The following is a 14,469-nucleotide window of genomic DNA, read 5'->3' on the forward strand; positions in this document are numbered from 1 at the left end:
GCAGGGGTGGTAGTGATGGCTCTGCAGCAGTCATGCTGCTGCAACCAACAAGGGGCTACTAAACATACCTGGGGGTAGTGTCTGCCATCTGGAAGGTGCAGGGGAGGGTCCGTGTTTGAAATCACAAACCAGAAGTGGGTCGCAATTGGAGCTAGGAGCCTTTCAGAGCAGCAGGAAGGCCCGCAGAGGGGGCTGTGAGCCCCGCACACCCTCTGGATGGCCGGTACTACCCCCCCCATATGTTTAAAAGCCCTTTGTCCATGGTGGCAGCACATTTGCTGAGGTGCTGTCACTTCAGCCATTTCTTAGCCACTCCCCTTAAGGGGGAATGGCCTGCTTCTAGTTCCCTTGGTGGGTAGTGACCACCAGTTTGAGAACCACTGCTGTAAACTATATAGATAGCAGGAACCTTTTGTCATGTGCAGTTTTAACAACTGTATCATAAGTATTGTGATAGCCATGTTGGCAGAAACAAGAACAAGAACATACAGAGTCACAAACTGTGACATTCTGGACCACTTTTTCCAAAACCATTACCTTTCCTTCCTGTTTAGCCCACAAGTCCCAGACAGCATTCAGAATAGCAGCTGTGGCCAAATGTACAGCTCCTTTCTCTGGACCAATCTGTTAACAGAATAAACCACGCCACCAACTCATTATGCCAGTTACAGGGATGGTGAAAGTTGCTTTACCCAGGGGTCTGTAACAGCGGCTCCCAAGCTATACCCTTCAGGTCATAGCAGCCCATCAATGCATCTTGACAGCCTCATTGAGAACAGTGGTTCAGGTCACCCCCTATGGTTGTGCAGGTTGTGCACCGCACAAGGGTGCCACATCTAAGGATGTGCCATTCAGATAGGAAGGAGGAGGAATGCCAGCAGAATGGCACTTCCAGCAGGAAGGGGTGCCTTTTTCTACTGTGCACAAAGGTGCCATATGGGCTAGGGCAGCCCTATCAGTGGCATCATAATGCAAGGCCCTCCCATTCCTTCCTCTTCTTTGCCCTCAACTGTCTGCCACCAAGCACCTTCTTTCTCCTCCTGAATGAAGTGAGAGTGCTGGACTTGGTTGCCTTCACTTCAGAGCCCACCTGAGAGACAGAGATGGCCAGCAGCCCTACAGCTGCAATTATTGCAAATGTTTTCCTCCTATTGTGAAAATGCTAAGAGCAGTGTTTTTCAACTAGTGGGTCATGACCCCATTGGGCTTGTAGCAACCTTTCAAAGTCTGTGCAAGACAGTAATTGGATCCAATCCAATAATGGTGCCGCCTTATCAAAACTGAGTTCTTGATGTAATGCTGCACGCACATGGGGCAGGCAGGGAGCAATGGGGGGTGGGACTGGGCCAGTTGGGTCCTGGGAAGGAGCAGGATCAGCAGTGAATCCCCAGTCTCATACTTGCTTATTTAATTTATTGGTGTTGTGGCACAAAAAAAGGTTGAAGATCACTGTTTTAGAGCTACCTCCTTTTCAAATTCTCAGGCTCCAGAAGAAGTCAGTTCCATCAATCAGTGAAGCTCCTGTTCACTCTATAACAGAACTCCACACAAGTATGTCCATTTCTGTGATCCTATTTCTATCCCACTTCTATCCAGTCAAAAAGGAATGCCAGCAACCTCGCAGATTTATGTCAGAAATTGGGAATTACTAGTGAAAGGAATCCCTGGTCAATGATATTGTGGAGATGAACAATCTGCATACATTCAGACATTCACCAGATGCCTGAGGGATTGTCAGCTGTTTCTCTACAATTTTTGACACAACAGATTTCGGACCTTCACTGCAACATATGGAGATAAGGGAAAAATCAACACTAAAAATGTTAAAGGCAAATGAATACAATTATATGGCACAAAATTAAACAACTTAGATTTTCATAGAAATTATAAAACGCCCAAATTCTCTTGTAGCAGTAAACCTCTGGTAGCAGAACTTTGTGATACTACCATGACAATTTCATCCTCTTTGCTGATATGACAACATAGCAATTTTCAAAGTGGGACAGTCATAACTGAAGGTTTAAAATAATGTTTATATTGTATGCTACAATGGACTCTATTCATCCAAGAATGTTCCTGCATTCTCTGGAAACTGAACAGGAGTAGCATTCAGAGTGTATTTATTGCATATTGTAAGGCAATAAACAGGAGCCCATGGGAGAACATTTAATTGTACGAATACAAGAACCTCAAGCAATGTTAAACCCCAGATTGCACCAAACATATCTGTTATTTGTTTGGATTCTTGCCTAACTGAATGGATATGATTCCTGCCAGTAACTAAACAGAATTTCAGTAATTTTCCTTATTGTACTTTTAAAAATACAAACAACTTTGCATTCATCCAGTAGTTTTTATTTCCACAATACTTTAAAATAACTTACCCATCGGAGCTGCCCATCACTGGTCAGCTGCCTGTAGAATCCTCGAAAATCGCCAATTATTTCATCCAAGTCTTTATTGACTACATGAGTGGAGAGTACATTGACTGCACAGACAACTGCAAAATACAAGGATATGTTGTTTAGAGGTTTGCTACAGCATTTCTGGAGTTGTGCAAACATTTTGTGACTTCTGAAAAAATATTTTGGTTCAAAAGACAGAAGTTCACTGGAACAACAGAGACTTCTTTTAGAGGAATTTTTGTCTTAAACATCCAAGCAAGCCTAATCCTGAACTGTGATATAACTAATTTAAGTTACGTATACTTCAATACCTGAACCCAAGAATTGGTGTACAACTTATTCCAAACCTACCTTTGGAAGGAGCAGGGATGTGGACTTTCTGTCATCAAGTATCAGAAAGCAATCCCGAATTTTGGGTATGTAAATAGAAAACTTCAAAAGGACTGAATGTCACAGATACCTTTCTAGCAGAAGTGGAACTAGAGAGAGTTTCAATATATTTAGAACTTATTTGGGAAGATATGAGCCAAACCTCTCTAATGTCAGCTGAAGGGAACATAAATGGTAAAGGATTTCAAAAGGGAAGCACAAGGCATATAATCCGATTAGGTATGTTGCAGCTATTGAAGTGACATCATGGCTTTTAACGGCTTGTAGCATTTATTGATGCAGAGGTGAGACACCGCAGTGAAGTGGCAAAGCTTTAACGGATTAGGATGCTGCCATTGTTACCCTGTGATCAGAAGAGACTGCAGGGGGCCCGAAGGGTTATGGTAACAAGCAGAAAGCAAAACTGATGTGAAAATCATTCTGTGATTTTCATGTGACTAGCAAATGATATGAGATAACAGAGAAGCCAAAAAATGATTTGGAGGGAGGGAGAGTTGCTGATGGTCTCTCTCTCTGTGTGTGTGTGTGTGTGTGTGTGTGTGTGTGTGTGTGTGTGTGTGTGTGTGTGTGTGTGTGAAGTCACCTTTTACCCAAAACTTGTTCACATTTTGTTTATTAGAACTTTTCCATGCTGCCTTTCAATACAAGATTTGCAAGGCTGCTTCCAGTATACATTTAACACACTAAAGGCACAATCCTAACTCCTTATGTCAGTGCTCTCCAGCACTGACATAAGGGCAATGCAACTCTGAGGTAAGGGAACAAACATTCCCTTACTTTGAGGAGGCCTCTGTGATTGACACCCAACTGCAGGATGCAGCAATATCCCATTGGCACTGCTATGCCAGTGCTGGAAAGCACTGACATAAGAGGTTAGGATTGCGCCCTAAGGGCGCCTAAGGGCACAATCCTAACCCTGTGTTAGGCTGGCACAAGTCCCTTTTGCCAGCTCAGGAGGGTTGCAAATGTGCCATAAAGTACATTTGTGCCTCCTCCTCCTGTGTCGGCTGGGCCAGTGCAGGGACGCGCACTGGCCCATGGCGGCTGCATCCAGCCTGCATGCTGACCTGGGGAGGGGGCGGAGAGGAGGCAGGAGGCAGGCCGGGGCAGGCCGAGGCCGGGTCGCAGATCCCAACCCTGTTCCCTGAGCAGCACAGAGTGGCTCCAAGCCACTCTGTTCTCCTCGAACTTGTGTCACCTCCTGAGGTGGTGCAGGTCTGAAGAGACCCATTGGATAGAGCAGTGGTTTTCAAACTGCAGCGGCACAACGGCCCAGCCTGAAGGCCCTGGCCCCTGCCCCCTTAAGGGGCGGGGACAGCAAGGAGGCAGCTATGTGATCCCCAGGATTGCGTCGCTAAGGGGGCTGCAGGGGCTTGGCTGGACTTACCAGAGCCTCCTGCAGCCTCCTGGGGGTTGCGGGGAGCCCTGCACAAGCGTCTGCAGGGCTTCCCAGGCTTCTAAAAGTGAAAATGGAGGGATCACGCTCCACTTCTGGTTTTGCGGAGGCGGGGCACGATTGCTCCGCTTTCACTTTTGAAGACCTGGGGAGCCTTGCCACCCTCACGCAGGGCTCCCTGTACCCCCGGGAGGCTGCAGGAAGCTCTGGTAGGAGGCTGCAGGAAGCTCTGGTAAGTCCAGCCAAGCCCCTGCAGCCCCCTTAGTGACGCAATCCTGGGGATCGCGTGGCTGCCTCCCCCCTGCAAGAACTTACAGGCTCTCAAACTCTCCCTGAGAGTTTGAGAACCAGTGGTATAGAGGGATAGAATGGATCTTCTCCCTGGGTATCTCCCTGGGTATCTTCTCCCTGGATATCTGGTGTGCTCCCTGAGGCATTTGGTGGGCCGCTGTGAGATACAGGAAGCTGGACTAGATGGGCCTATGGCCTGATCCAGTGGGGCTGTTCTTATGTTCTTATGTTCCCTCTCACAAAGTAACAAAACCAGAGCACATCCACTAAAATAGAGTGTTGGGAGAGTTAGGACAGACAAAAGAAAATATTCCCTTACTCAGCGTGTAGTTCGTCTGTGGAACTCCTTGCCACAAGATGTAGCAATGGCATCTGGCTGAGATGCCTTTAAAAGGGGATTGGACAGTTTTCTAGAAGAAAAGTCCACCACAGGTTACAAACTCTGTTGGGTATATGCAACCTCCTGGTTTCAGAGGTAGGCTACCTCAGAATGCCAGATGCAAAGAGGTGGCAACAGAATGCAGGTATCAGTATCCTGTTGTTGTTTTGTGCACTCCTGGAGGCATCTGGTGGGTCACTGTGACATACAGGAAGCTGGACTAGATGGGCCTTTGGCCTGATCCAGCAGGGCTCTTATGTTCTTATGCAGCTGACAGTTACTCTTAGAAATGAAAAGTTGGCCAATGGCTCTTGAGTGCCCCACAACAAAAGCAACCACTATTTTGTGAGGGTTTCCACTGTTGGACTAGTATTAACAGGAGTATCCAAGGTCAAAAAGATGTCCTTCCCAACTCTCTCCAGGCCTTGGCATGATGAAGCACAGCTCCCAATACGTGACTTATTAGAACAAAGATGAAAGAAAAACTCCTGGAAAACTGACCTTTGCCCAGTCATGCCACTACAATAACTGGCTCCCCTTAGAGAGATTATTTTAAACGAGAGAAGCAATATATTCATGGTGATCTGTGTGACTAGTTTAAATTATAGACAGTATACAACTTACCCACTTCTGTGCCTTTGCCCAATGTAAACGTTAAGCCATAGCCTTTGAGACCATCAGAAGCATCTGTCTCAATTACAACATAGGCTGCAGAATAATCTGGGTCAGGGTGCTAAACAGAAGAGCAAAACACTAATCACGGTCCTGGTAACACATACAGCTGATACTGGGGGCAGCAAACTTGTGGTAGTGGCAGGCCTGCATCCATAGATGGTGCCAGGGACAGGCAAGCACTCGCCCTGAAAAATGGCTCACCCCACTGCTGGGGATAGTGCCGAATAATAAACTGAAAATGAAAATAAGGGCTCAATCCTCTGCAAGTCTACTTAGAAGTAAATCCTCTGGTGTTCAGTGGGGCTTACTCCCAGGAAAGTGCATACAGAACTGCAGGGTGACCAGATGTCATAACAGTAAAAGAGGACAAGGCACCCCAAAATGTAGGACATCCAAGAAAAATGTAGGACGTGACAAAATAAAAGCTAAGAACACTTGTACATTGATTTCATATGGTTAATTTAAACACTATATTACTTATTATTAAATTTAAAATGATATTACATATAATTTATTAATTACAAGAAGGCGATGCACTACCTGCTCACAGAAAAAAGGAGGACTTATAAGTTCTTTTCCAGGACTCAAGGCTAAAAAAGTGGACATGTCCTGGAAAAAGAGGCCAGCTGGTCACCCTGCCTAAGACCCAACACCTTGGCAGTTTAGGGCCCAATCTTATCCAATTTTCCAGTACCGGTACAGGTGTGCTAGTGGGGTGTGCACTGCATCCTGTGGTGGAGGAGCAGTCACTGGGGCTACTCAAGATATGGGAACAGGTGTTCCCTTATCATGGGGCTGCCTTGTGGCTACACCGGAGCTGGAAAGTTGGGTAGGATTGGGCTGTTAGTCCATCAAAATCAAGAGGACTGAGAAAATAAGTTTTAGGTAGGAACATTAAACTGTTAATATTATACTGTTTTATTTCTGTTCCAGAAATCTGGTATGCAGGCCTCAACTCCTGGTTTCTCCGAGAGAGAAAGAGTCCTATCTGAAACTGTGGAGAGAGCTGCCCATCAATGCTGACAATACTGACCTGGATAGACCACTAGATTAAGTCACAGACTGCTTCAAGCTATCTCTTTCTGTATCCCATTTCTCCCAAGGAAAGCACTCTAGCCATCCAAAGAAGACTCAGGGGAAGCCAGTGTTTTCTCTTTCTAGTGTCAAAACCAAGATAGAACGAACAACCGAGCAGGTGCTGTTGAACATCCCTCAAAGTACTAACTAGCAGAGTCTTGGAGATTTTATTTATTTTTCACATTTTTATACCAGCCTTCCTCCAAAGAGCTCAGGGCAGTGTACACAGCTGCTCCCCTCCTGCTGTCCTCACAACAACCCTGTGAGGTAGGTGAGGTTGAGAGAAAGTGACTGACCCAAGGTGACCCAGGAAGCTTTGTGGCTGAGGGGGGATTCTAAGTCCACCTCTCAAACCACTACACCATCCTGGCTCTCTTGTTTAGCTTGGGAAAAATGGATGGAGATGAGCAACCTTTACAGCCAACGGAGCCCCCACTTTGTCATACACAACTTGTGTTGCACAGCGTTTGCATCCAATCAGATCTACAGCTGCAATCCTGTCCACACTTTCCTGGGAGTAAGCTCCATCCACTATAATGGGACTTACTGAGTAAACAGGCGTAGGACTGGGCTCAGCGGCTGCAATCCAGTCCACACTTTCTGGGAGTAAGCCCCATCGGCTATTAAGGGATTTACTTCTAAGTAAACAGGCATAGGACTGGGCTCAGGGGCTGCAATCTGGTCCACACTTTCCTGGGAGTAAGCGCCACTGACTCTAACGGGACTTGGTTCTGAGTAGGCTCGGCGCTGACCCAGCAGCGAAGAAGGCAAGGAAGGCATTGCCCTCTGCCCGCCTGTGCCGCTGCTCCGGAGGACGCGCGGGGCTGCAGCGCTCCTTACCATCGCGTCGGAGCCCTGCTGGGCCAGGGAGGTGGGGAAGCGGACGTCGCGGACGGCCACCGCCGTGATCCTTCCTCTGCCCATCCCGGCTGCGAGGAGACTGCAGCAGCCTCTCCCCCCGAGGATTGGTGCGCAGACCTTCCTGGATGGTCGCAGCAGAGCCGACGAGTGGCTGGAAGGAGGAGGAGACCGAGCCCGGAGAGGCGGCTGGAGGAGAGGCTGGCGAATAAGAAGGCACGCTCGGGACGGAGGGCGGGCCGGCTGGCAGCTCGCCCCCTTCCCAGCCACTGCCTCGAGGGCGACGCTGTCCGTGCGCAGCAGCCGCCACCGAAGACCCCTGCAGCGGAGTGCGTGCAGGCAGCTCTCAGCAGACGCACGGGGGAACACTGGGAAACGCAGGAGGCTGGACGAGATGGACTCCTTTGGCCTGATCCAGTGGGGTTGTTCTCACGTTCTTAAGGAGTGTGATCCTTAGTGGCACGTGTGGACGTTTCTAGGTGGGCCCTGTTAAGTGAGCAGAGGCACCCTTGATTGTGGTGCCCTCTTATTTAGCAGGGGAAGGTGAATTGTGCCCCTTGCACAGGGAAAGCAAAGTCCTGTTTGTCCAGGACAAGTCCTCTTTTTTAGCCTCCTGTTCTGGAAAAGAACTTCAATGTCTCCTTTTGCTGGGAGCAGGCAGCGCATCCATCACCTTCTTGGAATTAAATTACATGTAACGAGTTTTATGTCACATAGGGTGCAATCCTAACCAACTTTCCAGCACTGACCTAGCTATGTTAATGTGGCATACACTGCATCCTGCAGTGGAGAGGCAATCAAGGGGGCGTCCTCAAAGTAAGGGCATGTTTGTTACCTTACCTTGGGGCTGGACTGTGGTGAGGACAGTGATGGAAAGTTGGTTAGGATCGCCTCCATAGTTTTAAATGTAATAAGTAATATAGTGTTTGAATTAACCACACAAAATCAATATTTTTAGCTTTTATTTTGTCATGACCTACATTTTTCTTGGATGCCCTACATTTTGGAGTGCCTTGTCCTTTTTTGTGGTTATGACATCTGGTTACCCTGCCCTTGCACGAGCCCACACACACACCCAGTGATTGTTCGGTGGTTTATCTTCTGCTTCCTTTTTAGATGGTGAGCCTATTCGGGACAGGGAATTATTATTAATTTACACATACTGCTTGGTGAACTCTTTTAGTTGAAAAGTGCTATATAAATCATATTCTCAATAAGTATCACACACTCTCACACATAGAGGGGAGTATAAATAAAAGGGGAAAGTTGTAAACAGTGAGGGGAGATAACTGTGAAATTCAAGAAGTACATTGGGGGGGTACTAGTGTAAAAACTGGAATGGTCCATTAATAAATGAAACAGATGCAAACAACACATGATGTGTAGATACTTGAGAACAGTATTTTAAACCTGAAACTGTTCCAATAGCATGCTTTTATTAACACCTTCCCAGCCAAAACCCATCTAGAACAGGATGGAACAAGTCCCAGTGGACATTTTCTAACTCAGTATCATGCAAAACATATTAGAGCCACGAGATCAATATTTTGGAAATAATCCGTGCACAATTCAAATTCTATTAGCACCCTTTCTGCCACAACCTAATTTTAACAAGCCACAGTTTTTGATTCTCTGGTCTTCAGACACCAAACAAGGAACGACTCATTACAGAAAACATTAAGTGAGAATAATAAAATGAAACTCCTAAATGACTCCAAATTCTATGTTTGGAATCCAATTTGGGTGATAAACAGCTTTGAGGAAGAAGGGTAGTATCACCAGCTTCCAAGGTAGGTGCAGTAACCAAAATCACAGGGCCCATTGGAATAACTGTGACAGATATAGCAAATAACCACCTCCCCCCCCCCCCCAATCAAGACTCCAGTACTCATTCTGGGCTATAAGCAGTTTTCTGGAAGAAGTGGCCAATACACCTACTGTATTTCCATTGGACTAAATGAGGACTTTTATAGAAAGCAACCAAATTCTCCCAAATTCCATGTTCTAGCACCCATTCCAGCTACAAATGGAAAAATACATGTGCCATTGGACAAATTGGGAATGATATAGAAACCACTGAATTCTCCAAATTCTGTATTCCAGTATCCATTCTGGGTTATAAACTGTCTTCCAGAAAAGGAGGCCAGAACACTCACTTGTGAGCAAAGAAAGGCAACCAAAGCACAAGCAACCCTAAGAGATAACCAATATCACCACCAATTAAATATCAATAATTAAGAAAATTTCTGTAATACTCATCATAGAAGGCAATTGATTGAATGGGGAATCAAAAGCATTTGGCAAACATATTTGACATGCCTGGTCTATAATGAGGATTGGAATTAGTATATCACAAATATACTGCTAAATGAGTAAATATCCTGAATTGAGAAATACAGGATTTTGTTGAAATTACCATGGAAGTCCAGTCACTTTTTGTTTTTCACAACAGTATCCACATACACAATCATCATACTTTGGGAACTTTAATTATGCAAAAGTAATAAAATATTAAAAAATACGTAAGCTTGTCAACACAGCATGATAGGAAAATCGAACAAAAAAGTGAAAGGTTACCACACAACATAGCTTCAAGAGAACTGATGGGCAAGGCTTGCAGTACAGTTTTGATCAGAAATGTTACATAATTGTTTCTATTCAAATATAAAAATTATTCTTAAATGATAAACATTGATTACAGTACAGGAAGTGCTGAAAATATAAACAGTGAAAACATGTAAAAAAAGTTTGCATTATCATTGCTGATGTTTAGAAAATAGTTATCTAGCAGTACTACAATCCTAATATACAGTGGCACTTCTATACATTGGAGATACCGAGACGGGCTTTACAATATTGACTGACAAAGTTGTGGCAGAAAATATTGAACCCAATCCCCCAAACAAAGCTATTGGGTGAATAACACAAACATGAAAGAAAGTAGTGGTGAACATTGTGCCGTTGGATACAATCCATCAGGAAGTTTTTTGTCCTGTAGCTTTGAAATGAATGGGCAGCACACAGAAACATGCTGGCATTCATACTTTTCAAATGGTATTGTATAGATAATTCCAGGTTAATTGTGCTTCTTGTTCCTAGTCCCAGTGAGGGGCAATCTGCATACAGAGATCTCTACACACATGTAAGCAGTTGCTCTGGAGTGCAAAATCTTCCACATCAACATCTTACATATGTGGAAGGAAGAATGCGTGGAGGAAACCCTGAGATCCACACATACAAGCTCTGTTGTCATTTTACCCATGGAGTTTCCCAACCCTGCACACATATTCCCCTTTGGGAAGGGGAATACAGTGCAGGCACCACTGGCCTCTGATCTGTCTGATGAGAATGGAGAAGGTAGAATTCAGAGCACTACTGGACTTTTGAACCTATAGATGGGGCAACTGTGATTAAGGTTACCTCAGATACTCAAAGAATCAATGAGGCATATACAAATTAAAAACAAATACTGTATTGTATAAAATATCTTCAAATGCAGCAAAATGATCATTAGTATTCTAAATAATTATGGGGTGGGCAATAGAATACAGTACTTTGGAATTTGTCTTATGGGGTTGTAGTTGCTTAAAGTTGCAGAAACAGGATTGACGAAATTCTGCGTAAAATAAAAAACCCTAAACATTTTAAAAACACTCCTTAAAAAATAAACCATGACTTCCCCAAGATGTACCCTGAAGACTACTCAAGTCTATTAAAAATTGTCCAGAATGAATCATCAACATAACTGAATGCACAGTTCTTTAGATTTCTAAAGATATGTTCCCAGTAACGTTTAACAAGCAAAGCAGTTTGGAAACCACTCAGGTTTTTTTTAAAATAAGCTTCTGTAATTAGGGTGAACTTTATTTTAAATCAATCCTGCAAAATAAATGTAACATCATGCTTTATAAAAATAATTACACTTTTAAAATGTATTACTATTTATAGAAAAGTTTGTATTTCTTTCAATGTTGAATTCTTATTTGTCAAGATAAGCTCACATCAAAGTCTTGAGGTAACACACTATTACGAAGGAAAAAAAACATAGATATGGAAGCTAATCTTGAAGGCCTTTTAAAAATACATAATCATTTTTCATGAACAAGCTCATTAAGTTAGTTTTTTTAAAGATTTCCTTACTATACAATGAATTGTGTGTTACAATGAATTGTTCCATTTATTAATTAAAATCCAATCAATACCAGAACAATTTTCTGGTGTGTTTTACCTGCATTATTACATAAACATAGTTGTATTACCCATTCTAACATATATTTAGAAAAATTACAATTTCATAATTTTTTCACATAAAGCCCTTAAAAATTTGATAGGAATGAATAAATGATATGGGGAAAATAACATGATTGCACAATTTTACATAATTCATTTTGGGAACAGAATTCAAAGTATCTATGACTGGTATTTGTTGTTCCAAAATTAAACCTATCTGATTTGTCCTATAGCTGATGTTAATTTTCACAGAGGAGTTTGCAGTGTGAAATAATAATAAACTTTAGACGATAATGGGCAACTCCTAATGTCAATAGGAGTTTATTGCTTGATATGTATCAAGTCATAGCAAAAAAAATTTTTTCCCAATATATCTAATGGCAATGACGTGATTCAGATGTCATGTGGAGCCAAAACTGAATCCCAACTTCATATCCTGTTTATTTGCAAACTGTGGTTAAAACAAGCCAAGATCACCTGGTTCATATGTCATGCTAGATCCTGAGTTTTTCTAAGAAAGGTTCAGGTGTGTGTGTATCCATTGCTGGAAGATGGTATGCCAGACCAGGATTCAATCCTGGCTCCGTGAGATGTTTCAAATGAGTCAATATGCATGCTGAAGAATGTGTCTGCATCCATATTATTAGTTGAATGGGAAATTACACACAATGTCTGATCCAATAGTTGGGGTGTACATATACAGACCTTTTTAAAAAGTCAAAATTCACCAAGTCTGCCCCACCATTGTTCCTCACATAACAGCTTGTTATGTGGGATCCTAGCTCTTCAGAATGAACTACGGATGTACAGCCACTGAACTTCATTTGGGCTGAAGCCTAATATTTAGTGTTTGAGTACCTGATTTGACTGTTTCCCAATAACTTGATATTGGCAACTCAATATTAAATATATTGAGTCCGAACATTTTCAAACTTTAATTTTTTAAATAAATACATTGTAGATACATACAAGTGTCTTTTTAAGATAGGCTAAAGAAGTGCAATCATGTGAATCCCTGAACAAGTGATATTTGACCTTGGAAGCACTCATAAGTTATGATCATCTTTTTCCTTTTCCCAGATGTCTCTTCCAAGAAGAATTCCAAACACACAAAACTAGGGACTAGAATTTTTTTCCACTGAAAGGGTATTAAACGATCAAGGAAATCTTCTCTTTCCCTCTGATTGCATTTTGTGGTTTCAAGTTTGTATACTATACTCCACTGAAATAACCATATAAAACATTGCCTCACTTTATGGTTACCATCATCATTCTTAATTAAGCTATGCAGGAAAAAAATTAACTCCCATATGCTATTTTCCAGTTACATTAACATAAAGTATTAACACAGTGCATTATGCTCTTCAGTTCCACTACTGAGGTCAAGCATTTAATCAAGTTCATCATAAATCATCTGCCTTTGTAGAGAACACTTTTCCTACTCTAATTAAATCCATGTAAAACAAAATCAGGATTGTATGTTATCTCTCAACTTCTTTCCTTTAAATTCTATTTTACTTGTGAACATAGGACTTCTTATAGAACTAGAATTGTTTGGTCCCATACTTTGTTATTCTGTGAACACTTCCACTCAGAAGCCTATGCAATTGCTGGTGTTGCTTTTAGAAGTATGGATGAAATGTTAGAAGAGGAAAAGATACAGATTAGCAGCTCTGTTTTTATAAATTGTTATGGTAATGCTCATTATACCACCTATCTGGGATGCTTCCTTTGGACCCGGATACAATAAGGGAGAAAAATATCACATAATTGGTACATTTGGGCATAGCAATTTCAAAAGTGGTTTTGTGCAACTGTTATGTGGTGATGATTTGTTTTCCTCTGAATCCTTCAAATAAACAAGAAATTTTTTTGAATGTATTTTACATTTGGCAGATTTTGCACGGTATGTAGAGCAGGGACTTATAAATTGTCTCCAGGCTGGTACTGTGGTTCTGTAGCAGTAAAATAGTCTTCTAAGAAAGACTGAATATATTCAAATGTTGGTCTTTCATCAGGATCTTTCTTCCAACACAGTTTCATTAACTCATGGAGAGATTCTGGACACCCTTGAGGGCAAGGCATTCTATAGCCACGTTCCACTTGTTCCAACACTTCCCGGTTCACCATGCCTATAAATGATAAAGAGATTGTGTGAAATGTTTATTCCACAATATGGAAGACTTTTTCTGAACTATGAATACTTATGAGTAACAGATCTATCTGAATCAAGATATATTTATGTAACTATTAAATGCAACTCATTCTGCAACACTATAATAAAATGGATAGGATAATCTACTAACATTGTTTGTCACACATTTGCCTGTAATGTAGTTCCTGGATAGATCAGTCTCACTTTTATTTTATAAGTCTACTTTTGTGGGCAAAAAGAGAATTTATCAATTTATTTTAAATATCTCTAGTCAGACTTTTCAAATAAATCCTGGCAGTTAATAAAATAAAATAAAAACATAAGAACACATTCAAACAATAAAACTTAGCAGCTACTAGGATGACAGCACTGGACAAATTTGTCTCAGGATAGCATTCCAAATTTTAGGAGCACCATCACACCTCTGACAGTGGACTATCGAAGATTACATCAACTACAGGGTAGATACTGGGGGGGGGGTTTGAGGTTAATGGCATGAAGTAATCTTGCCTCCTGAGTTTTTTCACTCTTTATTTAAGCATATTTTAAGAGCTCTGTCATCATAATTACAAGAGCAACTTACCTTACTCATATAATGGTATAGTAAAAACAG

The 14,469-nt window shown here is 42.4% G+C and overlaps 2 protein-coding genes across 3 annotated transcripts in view; both read right to left on the reverse strand.

Moving 5' to 3' along the window:
* The window catches only part of ENOSF1 (enolase superfamily member 1), a 35,920-nt gene extending 28,316 nt beyond the window's left edge, over nucleotides 1–7,604 (reverse strand). For both annotated transcript variants that reach the window (XM_066625064.1, XM_066625065.1), the window contains exons 1-4: nucleotides 7,454–7,604; nucleotides 5,486–5,594; nucleotides 2,385–2,500; nucleotides 538–624 (exon numbers count right to left, since the gene is read on the reverse strand). In XM_066625064.1, coding sequence (XP_066481161.1) covers nucleotides 538–624; nucleotides 2,385–2,500; nucleotides 5,486–5,594; nucleotides 7,454–7,537 — 396 coding nt within the window. In that variant the 5' untranslated portion in view covers nucleotides 7,538–7,604. The remainder of the gene's footprint in view (nucleotides 1–537; nucleotides 625–2,384; nucleotides 2,501–5,485; nucleotides 5,595–7,453) is intronic.
* A 2,337-nt stretch (nucleotides 7,605–9,941) lies between these two features.
* YES1 (YES proto-oncogene 1, Src family tyrosine kinase) overlaps nucleotides 9,942–14,469 on the reverse strand; it is a 46,820-nt gene continuing 42,292 nt past the window's right edge. The window contains exon 12 of the mRNA XM_066626693.1: nucleotides 9,942–13,833. Coding sequence (XP_066482790.1) covers nucleotides 13,625–13,833 — 209 coding nt within the window. The 3' untranslated portion in view covers nucleotides 9,942–13,624. The remainder of the gene's footprint in view (nucleotides 13,834–14,469) is intronic.

The sequence above is a fragment of the Tiliqua scincoides genome, chromosome 4 (assembly GCF_035046505.1).
Source record: "Tiliqua scincoides isolate rTilSci1 chromosome 4, rTilSci1.hap2, whole genome shotgun sequence".
Taxonomy (NCBI): Eukaryota; Metazoa; Chordata; class Lepidosauria; order Squamata; family Scincidae; genus Tiliqua; species Tiliqua scincoides.